This window comes from Filicampus tigris, chromosome 22 (assembly GCF_054856515.1).
Source record: "Filicampus tigris isolate MCC_2025a chromosome 22, RoL_Ftig_1.0, whole genome shotgun sequence".
In the NCBI taxonomy this organism is placed as follows: domain Eukaryota; kingdom Metazoa; phylum Chordata; class Actinopteri; order Syngnathiformes; family Syngnathidae; genus Filicampus; species Filicampus tigris.
Genome location: NC_141238.1, coordinates 6,367,028 through 6,387,547, shown reverse-complemented (window position 1 = coordinate 6,387,547; position 20,520 = coordinate 6,367,028). Strand labels below are relative to the sequence as shown.

General features: G+C 41.8%; 2 protein-coding genes and 2 long non-coding RNA genes across 12 annotated transcripts in view; 2 read left to right on the top strand and 2 right to left on the bottom strand.

Moving 5' to 3' along the window:
• The window catches only part of syn3 (synapsin III), a 191,458-nt gene extending 188,288 nt beyond the window's left edge, over positions 1–3,170 (top strand). For both annotated transcript variants that reach the window (XM_086021825.1, XM_086021826.1), the window contains 4 exons: positions 1,600–1,747; positions 1,816–1,956; positions 2,303–2,377; positions 3,013–3,170. In XM_086021825.1, the coding sequence (XP_085877951.1) occupies positions 1,600–1,747; positions 1,816–1,956; positions 2,303–2,377; positions 3,013–3,132 (484 nt within the window). In that variant the 3' untranslated portion in view covers positions 3,133–3,170. The remainder of the gene's footprint in view (positions 1–1,599; positions 1,748–1,815; positions 1,957–2,302; positions 2,378–3,012) is intronic.
• On the bottom strand, positions 1,391–13,301 carry LOC147126704 (uncharacterized). Its single transcript, XR_015084628.1, has 5 exons — positions 13,150–13,301; positions 8,945–9,087; positions 7,747–7,840; positions 5,087–5,168; positions 1,391–1,961 (listed from the first exon to the last, which is right to left on the bottom strand). It is a non-coding gene; the product is annotated as an uncharacterized LOC147126704 (long non-coding RNA).
• A 256-nt stretch (positions 13,302–13,557) lies between these two features.
• Positions 13,558–19,343, bottom strand: LOC147126703 (uncharacterized). Of its 5 annotated transcripts, none has more exons than XR_015084613.1 (4): positions 19,320–19,343; positions 18,071–18,240; positions 14,437–14,603; positions 13,558–14,164 (listed from the first exon to the last, which is right to left on the bottom strand). It is a non-coding gene; the product is annotated as an uncharacterized LOC147126703 (long non-coding RNA). The 5 variants fall into 5 exon arrangements; XR_015084614.1 differs by lacking the exon at positions 19,320–19,343 and adding an exon at positions 19,113–19,127; XR_015084612.1 differs by lacking the exon at positions 19,320–19,343 and having other exon boundaries at positions 18,071–18,306.
• Positions 15,798–20,289, top strand: elk3 (ETS transcription factor ELK3). 4 transcript variants are annotated; one of them, XM_086021759.1, is made up of 5 exons: positions 15,798–15,940; positions 18,091–18,309; positions 18,396–18,953; positions 19,527–19,646; positions 19,721–20,289. In XM_086021759.1, exons 2-5 carry the CDS (start codon positions 18,103–18,105, stop codon positions 19,811–19,813), a joined length of 978 nt encoding a protein of 325 aa, XP_085877885.1. In that variant the 5' UTR covers positions 15,798–15,940; positions 18,091–18,102; the 3' UTR covers positions 19,814–20,289. The 4 variants fall into 4 exon arrangements, with proteins under 4 accessions (XP_085877885.1, XP_085877884.1, XP_085877886.1 ...); XM_086021758.1 differs by having other exon boundaries at positions 15,839–16,086; XM_086021760.1 differs by lacking the exon at positions 15,798–15,940 and adding an exon at positions 16,096–16,366.
• Positions 20,290–20,520: the final 231 nt, after the last annotated feature.

Genomic DNA, 20,520 nt, shown 5'->3' with positions numbered 1-20,520 from the left:
AAGGGTATAGTAAGGCGTTTTTTGTCAAAAGTGTGGTAAGGGTATAGTAAGGCGTCTTTTGTCAAAAACATGGTAAGGGTATAGTAAGGCGTCTTTTGTCAAAAACATGGTAAGGGTATAGTAAGGCGTCTTTTGTCAAAAACATGGTAAGGGTATAGTAAGGCGTCTTTTGTCAAAAATGTGTAAGGGTATAGTAAGGCGTTTTTTGTCAAAAACATGGTAAGGGTATAGTAAGGCGTCTTTTGTCAAAAATGTGTAAGGGTATAGTAAGGCGTTTTTTGTCAAAAGTGTGGTAAGGGTATAGTAAGGCGTCTTTTGTCAAAAACATGGTAAGGGTATAGTAAGGCGTTTTTTGTGAAAAACATGGTAAGGGTATAGTAAGGCGTCTTTTGTCAAAAATGTGTAAGGGTATAGTAAGGCGTTTTTTGTCAAAAACATGGTAAGGGTATAGTAAGGCGTCTTTTGTCAAAAACGTGGTAAGGGTATAGTAAGGCGTCTTTTGTCAAAAATGTGTAAGGGTATAGTAAGGCGTCTTTTGTCAAAAATGTGTAAGGGTATAGTAAGGCGTCTTTTGTCAAAAACATGGTAAGGGTATAGTAAGGCGTGTTTTGTCAAAAACGTGGTAAGGGTATAGTAAGGCGTCTTTTGTCAAAAACATGGTAAGGGTATAGTAAGGCGTTTTTTGTGAAAAACATGGTAAGGGTATAGTAAGGCATGTTTTGTCAAAAGTGTGGTAAGGGTATAGTAAGGCATCTTTTGTCAAAAATGTGTAAGGGTATAGTAAGGCGTCTTTTGTCAAAAATGTGTAAGGGTATAGTAAGGCGTTTTTTGTCAAAAATGTGTAAGGGTATAGTAAGGCGTCTTTTGTCAAAAATGTGTAAGGGTTTAGTAAGGCGTTTTTTGTCAAAAACATGGTAAGGGTATAGTAAGGCGTCTTTTGTCAAAAACGTGTAAGGGTATAGTAAGGCGTCTTTTGTCAAAAACGTGTAAGGGTATAGTAAGGCGTCTTTTGTCAAAAACATGGTAAGGGTATAGTAAGGCGTGTTTTGTCAAAAACGTGGTAAGGGTATAGTAAGGTGTCTTTTGTCAAAAACATGGTAAGGGTATAGTAAGGCGTCTTTTGTCAAAAACATGGTAAGGGTATAGTAAGGCGTCTTTTGTCAAAAGTGTGGTAAGGGTATAGTAAGGCGTTTTTTGTCAAAAACATGGTAAGGGTATAGTAAGGCGTCTTTTGTCAAAAATGTGTAAGGGTATAGTAAGGCATGTTTTGTCAAAAGTGTGTAAGGGTATAGTAAGGCGTCTTTTGTCAAAATTGTGTAAGGGTATAGTAAGGCATGTTTTGTCAAAAGCAAACAATTGTGTGGTGTGGCAAACAAAACAACACGTACCATACAGATGTATGTCTTTATAAAAAGTCTGACTTAATAACACAACATACAACAAATCCTGTAAAAAAATTGAGGCTGTCGTAATGCAAGACATCACAAATGAACACAATAATAAAACTAACCATAAAACACCATATTAAAGGCGAAGTCCGAATTCTCAGATGATCACGGTCCAGTAGTCTGATCAACGGCGTTTGCTTTCCCTTTGCAGTTTACCCCTCCGCTTCTGGGTGAACATCCTCAAGAACCCCCAGTTCGTCTTCGACATGGACAAAAGTCCCCACTTGGACGGCTGCTTGTCCGTCACGGCGCAGGCCTTCATGGACTCCTTCTCCCTCAGCGACATGCAGCTCGGCAAGGTGAACGCTCGCCGCCGCGCCCGCCGCTTCCGCCTCCGCAAGCCCGTTGAAAGTTTCTCTTGGGGCAGCACGCGCCCACCAACAAGCTGCTGTACGCCAAAGACATTCCCAAGTTCAAGCAGGAAGTGAAATCCTACTACAGGCAGATCCGTGAGCAGCCGCCCATCACGCGCGCCGAATTCCTCAACTTCTTGCAGCAGGAGTCAAAGGTGACCTTGAACGCAAATACATACATACATACAAATTAGCGCTGTCAGGCCATTCACTTTTTTTTTTTTAACTAATTAATTGCATTTTTCCAAGCCTGGAACTGATATTTACTTGAGTTAACATCTTGGAATTAATGTGGGAAAAAATTTGAAAGTACGTTTTGATTCCAAGACTTTGACTGCAGTGGTCAGCTGCCACAGGAAGTAAATAAAACTGAGTCTTTTTTTTTTTTCATGCATTATGAAATTGAAATTAGTCTCTGTCGTTCATGCTTTAACTTTGAGAGCCCTAATAAAAATACCACCAAAGACAAGCGTTGTGACACGTGTGTTTATTTGCTTTCAGAAGCATGAGAGCGAGTTCAACGAAGGAGCGGCCCTCAAGGAGCTCTACAAGACCATCCGGAAATACTTCGCGGAGGTAAGTGCATTCTCAGTGTCACTTATTGCTGCCACACTAGTTCACTACCACGTTCCAAGTTTGACGTCTGGATTGGGCAAAACGCATTTCTTCCCATTCGGGTCGCTGGCCGAGCCTATTCGTTTGAAACATTTGGCACAGTCGTTACGCAACTTGTAACGCTCAATTTGTCAGACACACAAAAAAGGACTCTGCCAGTCACTTGAATCCGAAGGAAAAGCTTTATTGTGTTTGCCGGATGCAGAAGTCAAACTTGTCGCGTTAAAGTGGATGTCACGTGAAACATTTTCTTTGAACTAATATGTTCTATGTCAAAACCGTTCTGATGCGTACTGTGTTTGTGGACCACGCCACTCGTTTTCAGCCAATCAAGTCGGCCGACTTGATTGGTTGAAAACGGGGGTCGTGTTCCACAAATACAGTTCGCATCAGAACGGTTTTTGACATAGAACATATTAGTTCAAAGAAAATGTTTCACTTAGCATCCACTTTAACGCGACAATCACGCGGTAGTGAACAATTGTGTAGCGTGGCAGCAATAAGCGTGTGTGTGTGTGAGTCTCTACCCTGTTGCTTAAACAGGGTAGAGACACACACACACACACACACACACACTGTCTTTGCCCCCCCCGCAGATCACGGCCAAGCTGGAGCAGGACGGCGTCCCCGGCCAGGTGAGGGAGCAACTGCAACGGGTGAGAGAGACGTTTGATGGCCGGAAGGGATGCTCGTGGACCGCAAGCGACTGCCATTGACAACTTTGTAAATTGAAATAAAAATGGAGTAAATTTAAGACTGTCTCTTTCTAGTGTCTTTTATTGCCCACACATGAACCAGGTCAAGGTGCCCCATCCATCCTCCTTCTATCAATCAATCAATCACATTTTACATATATAGCACTTTTCATACATAGAGGTGCCCCCTCATTCACCCTCAGGGGGGGGGACTACTCTCCCCTCCCCGTCCACCCTCCTCCCCCCCGGCGAGGTGGATGGATGGGGGGGGACTACTCTCCCCCCCGTCCACCCTCCTCCCTCCCCGGCGAGGAGGGTGAACGGGGGGGGGACTACTCTCCCCCCCCGTCCACCCTCCTCCCCCCCGGCGAGGAGGGTGAACCCAGGGGGGGGGGGTCATTTCTGCCCCCCCCCCCCTGGGTCCACCCTCCCCACCGTGGGCCCTGGGAGGTGTTGGCAGTCGCGTGACGCATGCACGTCGCCGAGAGAGAAGCAAGATGGCTCCCACTCTATGCATGCGATAAGAAACTCGGTGTAACACCCGCAAAGCAACACCCGTTATGTTTCATGTTCATATGTTGCTGTGAAGTCATTTCAGGCGCAAACGGAAAGTCAAAGAAAGTTTGTGAAGTTACTCCATGACATGTTTCAGTGAGGCCAACGAGCTCGTTTGATGCGTGCTAAGAGTTGGAGGCAGACAGCGCATTGTTTTTACAGACACGCCCGACCATGTCAGCTTTGTATGGCAAGTGACTATTAGCAGCTAATTCAAATGTCTATTTTGCACTTACTGTGAATATGCGAACATAGCAAATTACATTTGTTTTGTCTTAATTTTTCTCTGTCAAGACAGAGAATAAAAGCTCCAAACTGCTTTGACCACGTCTCGCATCGTCTCTTACAGACAAAAAAAAGATAGAAACTGCAAGTTTTTAGTCAGCCACTGTTGTTGCTGGCGGCCATTTTAGGCGGCCGCAGTGCCCCCCAGTGGACAACAAGAGCAACAGCACTTGGACCAAAAACTGCAGTGAACGATGCAAAACGCCGTCAAAGCTGCTTGGGGCTCGGATTTACAATCAGAGAAAGTGCAAAATATAAACTTTAATTAGCTGCTAGGACAAAAGCCAACAAGTACTTGCCACACAAAGACGACATGATGCGTAAGGTAAGCATGAGTCTGTAAAAACAATCAGTTGACCACCTCCAACAATTAGCATGCATCAAATTAGCTTGTTCAACTCGCTAAAGCATTTCCCGAATAGGGCTGGGCGATTAATCGGATTTTTTTTTTTTTTAATTTAATTCGGTCTTCTCGCGATTACAAAAACATTCTAAAAAGATAAACGTGCCGCACAATATGTCTGTTGCATGTAGCTGTAACAGGGTTAGAATAGTTTGGGATTTTTCATTACAATTACTTTAACTTTCAATTGGACGTTTTTTTTTTTTTTGATTCAGTTTAGGGCAAATTGATATGATCTGAAATGACAAAGACGGAAGCAAAGGCCATTTCCGCCGTAATTATAGCTTTACTTTTGTAAACTGTAGTCAAGTTCTCTATTTTTTTTTTTTTTTGAGGGGGGTTACTTCATAGCTCTCACCTTAGTGGATTAATATTTTTAACAATATTGTATGATTTTACTTGTTTACTGTTCCAAATGAATGTTTTTTTTTTTTAAATAATAATTGTTTTTACGAATTCTCAATCAAAATAACTGCGATCGTTATTGCTATTAATCGCCCAGCCTTACTCGCAAATAACTTCACAAACGTTTCTTTGACTCAACATGAGCACCTGAGATGACTTCGCAAACAACATATGAGCATGACGCATACTGGCACTACTTTTACAGGAGTTACACTAAAGTTTCTTACCGCACACATCGAGTGGATGCCATCTTTTGCCTTTTTTCCCTCGGCCGCATGCGTGCGTCACGCGACTGCCAACACTTCCGGCCCTGGAAAGGCTGCTTACCTGACAGGCAGGACAGGACCGTCCCCGCAGGCCAGGATCGGATCTCCTGGCAGGCCGCGTTGGGCTGATTTCTTCGACAAGCCTGGAAAAACACAACAATTGTTTTCCTTAAAACGTGCGTATAGTAAATGTCCACTGTAACGTCCGCATGTGTCAATAAAAATGTCACCGACTCCTAATATTGTGGGAATCAGACTCATTTTTGGGAAGAGGTTTCAGATTGCTCATGACTTGTAGCAGCATACTGAATAATGGTGAATATTTGCAGCCAATTGTTGCTATTTATAGCCCGTGAGGACACCACCACACTGGTCCAGTCCACTTGAGGACAAATCAGAGTGAGTGTGGCCCATGAACTTCAACGAGTGAAGTAAAATAGCGCTAACACAAGATACAATGCAATACTGCCATCTGGTGGCTATTTGCAGTAACTACATCTGGTGTGGTTTTTCGTCCTATAATCTAATCAATTGACCATAAGGGGTACCTAATCGTTATTTTTCTTTCAAAAAACGCCTTAGTATACATGGCTATTTTTCCCCCATAAAACGCCTTACGAAACATGGTCATTTTTTCCCCCAAAAAACGCCTTAGTATATATATGTCTATTTTTCCCCATAAAACGCCTTACTATACATGGTTGGTTTTGTCACAAAAAATGCCTTATTATACATGGTTGTTTTTTCCTCCCAAAAATTCTTACTATACATGGCCATTTTTCCCCCAAAAAATGCCTTAGTATACATGGCTATTTTTCCCCATAAAACGCCTTACTAAACAGTAATTTTTTTTCCCCCAAAAACGCATTAATGGTCATTTTTTCCCAAAAAGAAACGCCTTAGTATACATGGTTGGTTTTGTCACAAAAAATGTCTTATAAATGGTTGTTTTCACCCCCAAAACGCCTTAGTATACATGCCTATTTTTCCCCATAAAACGCCTTACTAAACACGGTCATTTTTTTCCCAAAAAACACCTTAATGGTCATTTTTTCCCCAAAAAAACGCCTTAATATACATAGTCGTTTTTTCCCCCAAAACGCCTTACTATACACGGTTGGTTTTGTCACAAAAAACGCCTTATACATGGTTGTTTTTTTCCCCGAAAAACGCCTTAGTATGCATGGCTATTTTTCCCCATAAAACGCCTTACTAGACACTGTCATTTTTTTCCCCCAAAAACGCATTAATGGTCATTTTTTCCCAAAAAAAACGCCTTCAACGAGTGAAGTAAAATAGCGCTAACACAAGATACAATGCAATACTGCCATCTGGTGGCTATTTGCAGTAACTACATCTGGTGTGGTTTTTCGTCCTATAATCTAATCAATTGACCATAAGGGGTACCTAATCGTTATTTTTCTTTCAAAAAACGCCTTAGTATACATGGCTATTTTTCCCCCATAAAACGCCTTACTATACACGGTTGGTTTTGTCACAAAAACGCCTTATACATGGTTGTTTTTTTCCCCGAAAAACGCCTTAGTATGCATGGCCATTTTTCCCCATAAAACGCCTTACTAGACACTGTCATTTTTTTTCCCCAAAAACGCATTAATGGTCATTTTTTTCCCCAAAAAAACGCCTTAGTATACATGGTTGGTTTTGTCATAAAAAATGCCTTATAAATGGTTGTTTTCCCCCCCAAAACGCCTTACTAAACACGGTCATTTTTTTCCCAAAAACGCCTTAATGGTCATTTTTCCCCCCAAAAAACGCCTTACTATGTATGGTTGTTTTCCCCCAAAAAACGCCTTAATATACATAGTCGTTTTTTCCCCCAAAACGCCTTACTATACATGGTTGTTTTTTTCCCCGAAAAACGCCTTAATATACATGGTTGTTTTTCCCCCCGAAAAACGCCTGTCTATACATGGTTGGTTTTGTCACAAAAAACGCCTTATACATGGTTGTTTTTTCCCCAAAAACGCCTTAATATAAATGGTTGGTTTTGTCACCAAAAAATGCCTTATAAATGGTTGTTTTCCCCCCAAAAACGCCTTAGTATACATGGCTATTTTTCCCCATAAAACGCCTTACTAAACACTGTCATTTTTTTCCCCAAAGACGCATTAATGGTCATTTTTTCCCCAAAAAAACGCCTTACTATACATGGTTGTTTTTCCCCAGAAAACACCTTACTATACATGGTTGTTTTTTCCCCAAAAACGCCTTAATATACATGGTCGTTTTCCCCAAAAACGCCTTACTCTACATGGTTGTTTTTTTCCCCGAAAACGCCTTACTATACATGGTTGGTTTTGTCACCAAAAAATGCCTTATAAATGGTTGTTTTGTCACCAAAAACGCCTTAGTATACATGGCTATTTTTCCCCATAAAACGCCTTACTAAACACTGTCATTTTTTTCCCCAAAGACGCATTAATGGTCATTTTTTTCCCCCAAAAAACGCCTTACTATACATGGTTGTTTTTCCCCAGAAAACACCTTACTATACATGGTTGTTTTTTTCCCCCAAAACGCCTTACTATATACGGTTGGTTTTGTCACAATAAACGCCTTATACATGGTTGGTTTTTTTGCCCCAAAAAACGCCTTACTGTACACAGTCGTCTTTTTCCCAAAAAACGCCTTACTATACTGGCCATTTTTTGTCATCACATGAGTGCCAACACTTCCGACCCTGAAAAGGCTGCTTACCTGACAGGCAGGACGATCCCCGCAGGCCAGATTGGATCCCCGCAGGCCAGATTGGATCCCCTTTGGCCGCGTTGGTCTGATTCGTTTGACAACCCTGGAAAAACACAACAAAAATGTTTTCCTAAAAACGTCCACTGTGATCTGTAACGTCCGCATGTGTAAATAAAAATATCACCGACTCATTATATTATGGAAATCAGACTCATTTTTTGGGAAGAGGTTTCAGATTGCTCATGACAAGATTTGCACACGCATAATCGTGAATATTTGCAGCCATTTGTTGCTCTTGCGACACTAGAGCTGCCAAGATTCGATTACTAACACGATGACGTCGACCATCCAAATCAAAGAATTTGAATAGGTGAGGCTTTCATTTGTGTATTTAATTATAAGGCGCTGTGTTTTTCTCTCAAAAACGCCTCGTCTCCCGCTGGCTGTTTGCCTGTCCGCAACGCACACGCGCAATAGCGGCAATCCGCGTCATCCCTGATGTAAACAGAAGCATTGTGGGTAATCAGCGTTAGCGTTAGCGACAGAGTCAGATTTCATTTCTGACATCGGGACAGTCGCGTCTGCAAGCTCGTCGTAGTTACGCCACGCGCAATATCCTGCTATGGAATGCTAACATATTGTAGCGTCTACTATGGATTAGGGAGGCATTAGTCAGCCAACTCACGTTTATTTAAAAAACGAAGTTTTTGTGTACCCGCGGTTGACGTCGAACAGCAAAAGCGCACGTGCTGCCTCACAGTCACTCGCACCATGCACAGTTTACTCATATGATATTTATGTTAGTATTTATAGGTAGTTTCATATTATTATTGCAACTCAGAATAGTATATAATTTTTGGTTCCATTTTAAAATGCACTACACATTTACAGCAAGAAAACAATAAGGCCACAGTATCGCCTTCCATTTCAATTATTCCATCATTTCAATACATGTCAGCAATTCTGCTTCAGGCTGCTACGTTTCATCCAAATTCAATGTACTTTCATCTTAATTGTCTTTATCATTCTTTTGTACATACCGTAAAGGATTCTAGCTGTAAGCTAACAATGGTCATCATCATTGCGTATTGTGTTTATGGATGGCCGCAGCACCACACTAGCGCATGGACAGGCGTTGTAGCGATTTTTAAAAATCGAATCGAATCTTGGCAAGAGTGAATTGTTACATCCCTAGTTAGTAGTGTACCTCTTGGAAGTAGTCCACACGAGGCTGCATCCGTCTGAGTGTCGCAGTGGTGGTTGGGTAAACAAAGTCTGGGTTGGCTCATCATCCTCCTTCTCCTCGACAACATTGCTGATGGCACAGTGAACTTCTTGCCCCAAAAATATCTGGTAAAAAAAAATAAAAATACATACTATATTAGCTTTAACTTAATTGTGAATAACTATACATTATAAATAAAGTATATATATATATATATATATATATATATATATTCGTATTCATATCGATACGAACAGGTACAGACAGAATGATAAGTATGAAGCAATATTGAATTAAGCTAAACGAATATCAAATGCGACAGGTATGCACAGTATGTGGTTGTGAACTGTCTCTTGACCACTAACACTTCAAGCACCCACGTTTAAGAAAAGGCCACACACACACAAAAGTTTAAAGGGTCATGCAACAAACAAAAGGGCAAGTCGTATTCGTTTATTTGTAGCTAGCGTGTGTAAGTAACGAACAGGGCGGCCATTTCAGTGTGGTCGTGTGCCGTTTTCGTTGTGGTATTTCACGACTTTTAATGACGCCAATGCGAACTGCACTCACTTCATCGCTTAGCGTAACTCCCCAACCACAAAATATGTGAGAGTAGTCAACTTACTATGATTATTTTAGAAGTTACAACCGAAATGGTCGGAGAACACTCTGCTACATGTTTGCTTCGTTGGTTTGGGAAAACACGGAAATGGGTCGTGCTACAGAACTCTGCTGATTGGTCGAATGCTCCAATGGCGCTCGGTGATGTCACTGACTCACGCTGATTGGCTGGTGAGAATCACGTGGTTTTCCAAATTCTTTTTAAAAATCGAAGGCCAAATTTGCGCAGGTGACTAAATGTAGCATTGTGCCAGATAAAAGGTTAATATATTATCTCAATAACTTTGGGACATTTTCTACGATAAAATAATCATGTGCGATTAGGCTCTGAAAAAAAGAAATAACTAAAACGACGTACGGCGTTCCCAGAACTCTGCTGATTGGTTAATGATGCATATACGTCAAATCACATCACGTATCAATCGCTGATTGGCTGGCTTGGAATCTTGTTTCTCAACCTTTTGGCAAAAAAACGGACTGCGCACGTGACTAAATATGTTCTAGTCTCATCGCGAATAACTTTTTTTTTTTCAAATAATTAAGATTGTATCATTAATTTGTAATTATTGATTTTCGCCACCTACGCGTTTTCTGTGCTTTCATTTGGATTATGAATTGGATGCAAAACAGGAACATGTTTGGCCAAAGTTTATATTAATAACACTTTCACAGTTGATATCTGTATTAATAATCTATCAGACCTGAGCTGTTTTACATTAGCATATTTGTTTCATTGTTTTTAACTGTCACGATTTTTTTTTGAACAAGGTGCTTGCTATCCTCTCCATTTAAGCATTTTTCCCTAACGGGTGATTTCTTACATGGGTCTATGTGTTGCTTAATGATGTGCCGTTGTGTGATGTGTCTTGATATAAGTAAAAAACATTCAAATACAGTAGAAGGCTTCAAAAACGAGGCAGAGGCTTTATTTCCCAAAAGTATATTCAGTACTATTAATAGCCACTGTGATATTTTGCAGTTTGAACATTAACAATGCAGTAAAATGGCGGAAAATAAACTGTACTCAGATCAGACGTATTGAACGAGTTAAATGCAACTTTACTGTACTTAAAAGGTAAACAACTGCACAGTACCAAAAAAGTGCCACAAGAGGGAGCCTGCGTACCAGTAATACACGTACCACACTTTTTAATTCACTGGTCAACTCAGCAAATTTTTTTTGTTTCTTTGGGTGAGTTTATCATCACGTTTTTGTTTGCAAAGGTAAATATAAACAAATCATTTTATGATCGCATTTTATTACATCTTGTTCCATAGTGACTCGCCCATTTCAAGTACACAGATTGGCAAGGAAATCCTCTTGATCGTCACTGTCCAAGTGCGCGGCCGTTGAGCTGGACTCGGAGGACGACGGGGCAGCCTCAGCCCGTAGCGCACCAGGAGGATGGCGTTGGCGGTTCGCAGCGACGTCCCATTTCTCACCTTTGACTTGGCCGCACGCATTTGGCCGAAGAGCCGCGCTACCTCCGCGTTCGACTGTGGCGAGGAGAGGGCGGCGAGCGCAGTTCTTGAAACGGATTCGCGCCGGTCGAGTCCGTGTAGCTGTTCACTTTGCTCCAAAACTGGACTGCCGTTTCAGTCGGCTGCCACGTCACCAGATGGACGTTCCGCCATTGGGAAGCTATTTTGTCGATTGTTTCCGGCTTGTAGCGCAAATTCTCTTTTTTAAAGACCGCACTCGTCGAGAAATTCTATTAGCGCCTTTGCGATCGATTTTGCATCGTCCCCGTTCAATTCTATCAACCCGAGAAACGCGGACACGACTGTGGTTTTTTTGGGCGCTAAAATACCGAATCACCACGCCCAAGTATTTCCAAACGCTGACGCCGGTGGACTCGTCCAAAAGGAGACTAAACTTCTCATCCCCGACATCTGATGTTAGCCTCGTCAGAAAATAAGGAGCCAGGACGCCGCTGATTATTTCTGTGCACTTGACGCGCTGCATTTGGAAGTTTGTCGCTGCCGCCGAATCCGAAAAGGCAGCTTTGCAAGCCATTGCAAAATGCTCGCAGGCTGGTAGCCAACAAACAGTTGAAAAACAAAAACGTTGTTCAACTGTCTATGCCAGGCAGCACAATGAAATGCACTTTTACTAGATGGCAGAAGATACATAATTCAAACGTGCGTCCACTATTTGTAACATTTTTGTTCGGTGTGAGATTTTTTTTTCCCCCGAGTATAAAATATGTAACCTGGCCTGAAAACGGATTAAGACACCCAGGAGGGAAGAAGTGGGAAGTGAGTTTGAGTTCTGTACGCGCTTCAGAGAGTACGCTCTTCCTATGCTCTTGACTCCACAATTGTGACGCCTCATTTTTTAAGCCAATGTGTCGTTGTCCTTCCAAAGGCGGTGAGAGGAACACGGTCCGCTTCCTGGGAATGCAGTCGCACCAGCGCTCGGCCATTTCAACTCACACGTCCTCTTCCTCGCTGGGGGGGTTTCATCTCAGGTCAAATTGTTGTTTGACTCAACTTTTGACTCACAGGTGTTCCTGCTGATCCATGCCGGCACCACACTTGCAAACAACTTCTTTTTTGAAGTAATGTCTGCCACTTAACATCTACTCTGTAAAGAAATACAGTTGGATTACGACCAGCGAGTCCAAAAGTGTGGCAAGAGTACACGTGTTACACGGGCTCCCTCTAGTGGCACATGTTCAGTTGTACAGTATTTAAATTTTAAGTTCAATACAGTTTGTGGTGAAACATTCATTTAGGTGTGATTTTCGTTTAAATTTTATGTGCAATACGTTTTCATTGAACCACTATTTTTTTTAATAGTGTTTGTTTTTTCCTATATTTAAACGTTGTTAATGTTCAAACTGGGCATGATGAAATAAAACCTCTTCCTCAGTATTGATTCGACGCTCGGGCCAATTTCATTACTATTGTGAATGTACTTGGAGATCCAAGTAATTTTTGAGATGGTACTTGGTGTAAAAACGTAAGAACTACGGGTTTAAACCTTCAGTGTTGTGTTCCATAATGCATCTTGAAAAGTAGTGAACAACTGATGGGCACGAGAGAAGCAATATATTTCATGATAAAGAAACGTAATTTTCGGCACTGAACAAATTTAGGAGTTGTGTCGAAAAAAAATACCATGAAGTCGACACAACACGGACACAAAGTTTTCTTTTAAAACTAATTCGGCAAGACCTACTTAGGATAAAATAATATTAATGTTAGGTTATTATAAGTTATTCATTATTTGTTTCGGACAGTAGACTAGCTGGCATTGATGCGGTGCGTTGTAAATGTGCGACAGTTACGACGCATTTAGCCGGTCGCCCAAGTAATGTTCCAAAAATATTTTTTTTAATTGACTGAAACTATATAATCCACGACATACCAAGTGACAAAGTAATAATTACGGAGAATGGCTTCAAGGGGATGATTCACACAGCTAGCATGTTAAGCGAGCTAGCTATCTAGCTTATATAGCATAGCTAACAGCAACACACTGAAAGTCACAAATGTCGTAAATACGCCGCAGCTTGTTTTACGAACAACACATACAGAGGGTTAATACTTTAAATACTCACTCAAAAGACGACTGTGGACATTCACGAGAGGTTAGCTCTGAAAGTTTACTCCAACGTGTTGAGTCTGTCGACACATAAATGTTTCATGCCCCGTCGAGTTTTGTATTGTGTGAATAAAGGTTTAGAAAAAAAAAAAAAAGTGACGACATACACCTTCTTCCGTGTGAAGACGAACGAACTAGATCCCGCTTGAGCTGGTTGGCCCGTTGGTGCGATACGTCAGGGCAGCTGCCATGTTGAATGTGTCAACGCTGACCAGTAAACCACATTAAATCAATAGACTGAACTTCATGAAGCAAGTGCATAAACTTATGGTTTACTATTCACCCATTCACGCACACACGCTGATATACTTGGGGAACAGTTTGCATGACAACGTGTGCATAAAAAAAGGGGCACAATCAAGCAGACATTTCAAGTGATTTATTTCACCATGTGCAAATTTCTCCAATGTGTCTGATTGACTTGCAATGCATCACACTGTGCAAGCAGCTTGATGTCGTCACTAACCACGCACTGGATCACCGAATGACGTCATAATACAAGTCCATTCACTGGGGGGGGGGTTGTTTAGCAGGCTATAAAGGCAAAATGGAAAGGCCGAACACACCAACTTTACTTCCAACACGTCACAGAACTTTCACATAAACACTGAGATCTTTTCCTCCAGTAACATTTATGATCGTAAAATGTTAAATAGCATCATTATTGATACATAATGGAGAGTTAAGTGAGTTGAAACATAATTGTTTTCATGATCACAAATGAGATATGAACCCATCATTCATACAATAATCCTCCATAAATCCAGTTCGCAAAGAGCCACACAGAGTGAGACATTATGGGTCATGAAAACAAGTGTTTAAATAAGGCACATTTTCAGCGTTTTAATTCACTAACACAGATGACGTAATAGCTTGTGTTAAGTTCAGTCAAAAGATGAGTTAGCATTTCAATAAGGATGAGCAGGACCAGGAACCCAGTTCAGTCTTCGCAGCCCCACCTTATGGTCAGCCTTGAACGAAAACAAAACAATTAAGAGAAATAAGAAAAGGGGCAAGATACGCTCAAAAGGAACGTGTCGGCACCCTTTTTAATTAAACTTTGTAGAAATTACTTTAAAGCAGTTACTTGTAGCAGGCAATAATACAATGTATTATCATTATTATCATCATTATTATTACTTTTTACATCTACCAAGACTTTCTAGTCTCAAAACTTGCTAGACAGTTGAGCCACTTCCGTAGACGCCCACCAACTTGTAACGCCACAAACGTCTCCACTTACCATTTTAGGGTACGAGGAAATACATAATCAGAAAGAACACCACGTCAAAAGCGACGAAAAGCCAAAAGTCGAACCAGTAGGAGTGTTTCGGCAATGACACGGTGGTTTCTTTGGCTTTTGGGAGGTCTTCATCTCGCTTGAGTGGTGACAGTCCCATGTTTGCCTGTCTGAAAATGGTGCATTCAAATCACAGTGAGAAGTCGGAATTGTTTGAGTTCCAAAAGGGGACGGGTTTCGCATGATGCTCGATCCTATTTTGTACAAGAAATTCCTTACATGGGTGCCTTAAATCAACATATTTACGTTTTAGATAGGGAAACGTCAAATGTATTCGAGTACGTGCCCATGTGCGCAAGATGAAATAATCGATTCTCCTATTTCCGAGGTCATTTGATATGATTCACGCCCGAAACCGGAAGTGGACATTTACTTGAAGTGTTCTTCATAACCAGCAGAGGACGCAATCATTTCAGACCAAATTGGAGCTGCCCGAAACGGCTGCAGAAGAAGTTGAAACAGGACAACAACAACAAAGTAGCAGAAGAAGTTGAAACAGGACAACAACAACAACAAAGTAGCAGTCAAGCATGAAGAAAAAAACACGCAAATTTTAAATTTATTGCCGTTCTTAAGTCTAAAATAATGAAGACTGTCATCAAGTTTGTGGAAAATGTTACAATACCTTTTATACTGAACGGATAAAACTCATTTATTTACACTCTCTTGGGTGTATGACTCTTAATAGTAAAGATTTTCCACTGCTCGCACCAGTTTTGACCTACTAATATGCTATTACTGAACCTTACTAGTAAACCGCTTTGCTACTACTTAGCTCTTTATATTAGGTGGCCAGGTTTTTTCTCACTAGTAGTAGCCCACAACCATTCCGTGCACTACTAAAACAGCTGTCTTACTCGTATTTTTTTCCACTACTAGTGCTACTTTTGATCCACAAGTACACAATTAAAATTGATTAAAAACTAGTAACGGTATTTGGACCAGCTAGTGGTCATGCGTCACGCACTAGTAGTGAACGTGCAAGGTTTGCCACCTGTAGTCGCAAGAGGGAGACAAAGTCGAGAATAAATATATGCACTACAAAATATATGCACAGTAGCCTACTGTCCGGTAAAATTAGGTTTAATTTAAGTTAGGTTATTAAATTCGATTGACAAAATGTGTTTTTTTGTTTGTTTCTTAGTTTTTATTACAAACGAGCTCAGTTATAATGTGCATGAACTATTTGCTGTTTTTTTTTTTTTTCGTGTTACAGGAAGGCGAACTGTGTGTGCGCGTGTCTGTGTGTGTGTGTATGCGTTGCGCGTGTGCAACAGGAACCAATCCCGGTGAGCAGGAAGCAAAAAGTATGACGTCAGTTCGCCGAGTGGCGTCCTGTGCGTGACTTGAGTGTGTGCGTGCGTGCGCGCATTTACGCAGACGGGAATAATGCGCCAGAGGAAGTGCGCCCGATGTCCGTCTGCGCGTCCCGACTTCCTGCTCTGTGGTAAGCAAAGCACAGAGAGAAGCCGCGGATCCGCTTTCGCGCACAGCGGCATGGAGCCACAACACAAGACACACAGCCTGCTTTAAAACTCTTTAAGCGCACCCGGGCGGACCGAAAGTACAGGATCAGCCGTGCCACAAACAAGGGTAGGCGCCGCGTTCGTTCCAATTCTATTGTGTCATGGCAAAAAAAAATCTCTAAAACTTGTTTTTATCACGTCCGAATATGGTGCCTCACATGAAAAATGAGGTTAATGCTGAGCGTGATGCGTTTAACATGCGTAAAAGTCGCGCAAAACCACATTTTCCTGAGGTATTCAGAATGATTTTTTTAAACGTCTAGTGGAGGGGAAAGAAGCTTTTTTTAAGTCACTTGTACATTCTGGTTTGTCTGGAACTCGAACCGAAGGACTCACAACAAAAACAAGTATGTGCAGTATAATTCAAAAGCGACTCGATAAAAAATGTTGGCTTTTTATTTGGTGTGTGTGCGTGTAGGAGGATCTTAATTATGCATCACATGAGGCCGAGTAAACTTCCTGTGGCTCAAAATGTTGTAGCGGCCTTTGGCGTTCAACTGGTGAATAGGATCACTTTTATTCCGAAAAGAAATAAATCAGAAGCAAATCCTCCAACTGACACGCATCAATATAGAAACGCATATGCGCGCGCGTGTGTGTGTGTGTGTGTGTGTGTGTGTGTCTGCGTGTGCGTGTTTGTTTTTTCTGGTGACAGGAAGTCCGACCTTCCTCCGAGGCACGGCTTTAAATCCGGGAAAACGCCCCTGAATGACAGGAAGTGCTCGTTTTAGGCCCACACACAAAGTTGCAGTTCCTCCGTCACTTAACACAGAAGACAAACAGGAAAACGCACAGGAAGAAGTGCATATTAATTATGATTTATGGTGGCAAGAGCGAACCGCTCCTCGGATGGCGGCCTCTTTGCTTGCTATGGGTGTTTCCGTCGCTTTTTGTCAGAAAGTCGAGGCTGCAAATTGGATGTAGTTGGAATGGCCGAATTAACGCTATAGTCTCGAATGGTTCTCATGGCCGAGACTAGTTAAGGAGCCGGGAGACGAGTAAACAAAAAGACAAGTCAGGTAAACTAGCCAGTTCGACAAGGCCACTGGCCAAGTCGGCTTTATCACCATGGCGACGAGCGCACACATCATTCATAGTAATAACAGGATGTGAACATTTACTGGTTTTATATTACATAGAAGAAGGCATTATAGAAGTATTACTGGATTCAATTTTTTAGGTTTTTTTTTTTTTTTTAAGTATTTTTTTTTCACTTTAATACACTCATTCTATTGATCAATGTCAATATATGTACAATGTCAATTTTGATTCATTTTTTTACACTATTAGACACACTATCAGCTTTACAGATGCCACGGCTGATATTTGCCACATTATTTTTTTTCTGCGTATACTTTTTAACTGAATATCTGTGTATGAAGATAGTAAAGCTGTTCAAGTATTTTTTTTTTTGAGTGCTCAGTCCTTGGTGCTCAGGGTACCAAGCGCTCCGAAAGGAAACAATGGAGTACCACGAAATTGAACAATCGCTTGCAAACAACCTTTATTTATTCCTAATACATTGCAGGAAGGTTTGATTTAAAGCATCTTTTTATTTTTACCTGGTTTTCAACACGTTTATTTTGGGGCTCTTATGTCACACTAGACCATACAGTCTAAAAAACAGTTGGGTTAAAAATAACACAATTTTGGGTCAAAAATGGACTGATCCATAACTTGGGTCAATTTGACCCAACTTTCTTGGTTGTTTTTGCAGAAAACAACCCCCAAAAAAATGGTAGTTTTGTACAAAACAACCCTAAAAAATTGGGCTGTTTTTGTACAAAACAATGCAAGAAAGTGGGTCAAATTGACTCAATTTGTGTATCGGTCCATTTTTGATATATTTTTATATGAAATGTTCATCAGTGGTTTTTTTTATGAATTTTGGGGCATTAAAAAAAATATATGTATTTTATTTTTATATATATTATTTTTTTAAATCCCCCCAAATTCATTAAAAAAAAAAAATACTGATGAACATTTCATCTACGTTTTCCATGATAGTCGGGAAGAGGAAGAAATGCTAGAAATGTATCCGATGTTTTTACCAATGGCTGATTGCTCGCAGATCGCCGCCATCATGGAGAGCTCCAGCACACTGTGGCAATTCCTCCTGCAGCTGCTGCTCGACCAAAGCCACAAACATCTCATCTGCTGGACGTCGGACGACGGCGAGTTCAAGCTGCTCAAGTCGGAGGAGGTGGCCAAGCTGTGGGGCCTGCGAAAGAACAAGAGCAACATGAACTACGACAAGCTGAGCCGGGCCCTGCGCTACTACTACGACAAAGTAAGCCATGCGTTTTTTGGGGGGCTGTGCGTCGAGTGCCCCCCCCAGACCCCCCCCCGCTAACCCATATTTTGCTACTTTTTCAGAATATCATCAAGAAGGTGATCGGCCAGAAGTTTGTGTACAAGTTTGTGTTGTTCCCCGACATTCTGAAGATGGACCCGGCTGCGGCGGAGGCCGGCCGGAGGACTGAAGACTGCAGGAGTGCGCCAACGGAGGCTGAGGACGAAGATGGGAGCCACCAGTACCTCCATGCCGGCTCCCTACGTCACACCCTAGAAAGGCCCCACTCCACCAAGACAGACTCCAGAAATGATCGCCATGACGACAGCTCCACAGTCATCCGGTTCGTCACCAACCGCGGCCATTCCTCCCACCCTTGTGTGACTGAAAACTCCCCGCCGCGCTCTTCCTCGCCACAGAGTCCCGTACTCGCAGTGACTGATGATTCCGAACAGGGCGATGTGCCTTTAAACCTGTCATCGGGTCAGAGGGAACGAGAGCGTTCCAAATTCGGGAAACCCAAAGACCTGGAAATTTCATCCCCGTCCCTTCTCGTGACGGGAAGTGATCTCGTCTCCATCGCCCTGAAAAGTCCAGCCCTTCCCTCTGGGTCCTTGACTCCAGCTTTCCTTACTACACAGGTACAAAATGGAATGGTGTGGAACATATTTCTCAAGGCAGGGAGAAGCATGTGCTGGTAGTAGGAAACTCTCAGTCGGGGAGGAAATGGGAGAGGGGAGGAGGTTTATAAGTGATGCCATATGTTCCAGAAGGGTTACTGGCAACAAAGCCACACTTACATTGGACTTAACTAGGCAGTGAGGGCATGACGTCACAAAGTGTAGCACGAGCCGCCATGTTGCGTTTGGGGAGGAAAAAAAAAAAAAAAAAAAACAGGCGTTTGAAGAAATTTGCTAGTGAGCTCCAGTTTCGAGGAAACGACGCCAAAAGTTTCTAGTTGGAATAAATAACAGCATTCATCCTAGGTAATCATATTCACGACTTACCAAACTTGGCGCGCCTTCTGTATACTTCCTGCTTTGTCTTTTTCGGATGTCCTTTTATCCGAAATTAGCAGGGCGCCATTCAACGACGCCCCCTGCTGGCCACACCAAGTAGTGCAAGACATTATTACATACTCATGACTGTCTGTACTTGATGCCAAAGTAAACACGAGTTTTCCATCTTTATATATTTACTCTCTGGCTTTGCAGACGCCATCTGGTCTGCTACTCACCCCGAATCCGCTGCTGTCCAACATCCACTTCTGGTCCAACCTAAGTCCAGTAGGACCTCCAAGTCCGGCCCAGCTGCAGAGCCACGCCACCTTCCAGGTAACATGCACGACACCCACACTTTGATTCGGAGCGACAAAAGATGTTTACTTACTCGCCATTTTCTCATGCAGTTCCCAACCCTGTTGAATAGTGCCATTCCATTGCCTTGGCACAATGTGGACATTTCGTCGCCTTTGCTGATCTCCTCTCACAAGTCTTGCTAATGGAGACGAGGGCCAATCAGCCTTTGAAATATCGAACTCTGAAACTGTCATTATATTTTTTATGGAAGAAAAGGGCAAGACAATCAAATGCATTTTACATATCATGCAGGAAGTTTTGAGGAAACTGGAAAGGCCAGCCAATTTCTGTTTAAAATGGTGAAAAAATATTTTTGGGAGACGCGACTGGGTTTATAAACAGGTCAAGTGACACAATTGACGCAAAGCAGTTGTACAGGCTTGAACTTTTTCTCTGCACTAATAACTTTTTTTTTTTTTTTTTAACAATGAATATACTTATGTTCGGGGTGCTCAAAGGAAAAAAAAAAAGTATAGCATAATGCTAATCAATGTTTTATTTCTAATGCCTTACACCTGTTGTGCCTTATATGATTCACCCTTTTCGCTATTGTGTGCAAATGCGTATTAAATGCTTTTTTAAAATTGATTATTTTATAAGGAATAAAGTGTTTTCTCAAGTGTTTGTCTTTATATAAACATACAGATATGAGCTCAAGCAATTGTCTGTTTAAATCTGATGCCCTCTGGTGGTCGATAAGGGCACATACATTTTCACTTTTTAACGACGTTACCATACGTCGATCTGTCAAAACTCTCAGTTCCGGTGCAATCCAGAGAGAAGAAGCAAACGTGTTGTATGAAACAGATTCAAATTTACTTTGCGATGGTTATGAGAAATAAATAATTCC

Excerpts from the sequence above, each read along its gene's own strand:
- elk3 (XM_086021757.1), top strand. The coding sequence starts at position 18,043 with ATGCTAGAAATGTATCCGATGTTTTTACCAATGGCTGATTGCTCGCAG. Across the intron at positions 18,310-18,395 it reads TGCGCTACTACTACGACAAA|AATATCATCAAGAAGGTGAT; the intron begins GTAAGCCATGCG and ends CTACTTTTTCAG. Across the intron at positions 18,954-19,526 it reads CAGCTTTCCTTACTACACAG|ACGCCATCTGGTCTGCTACT; the intron begins GTACAAAATGGA and ends CTGGCTTTGCAG.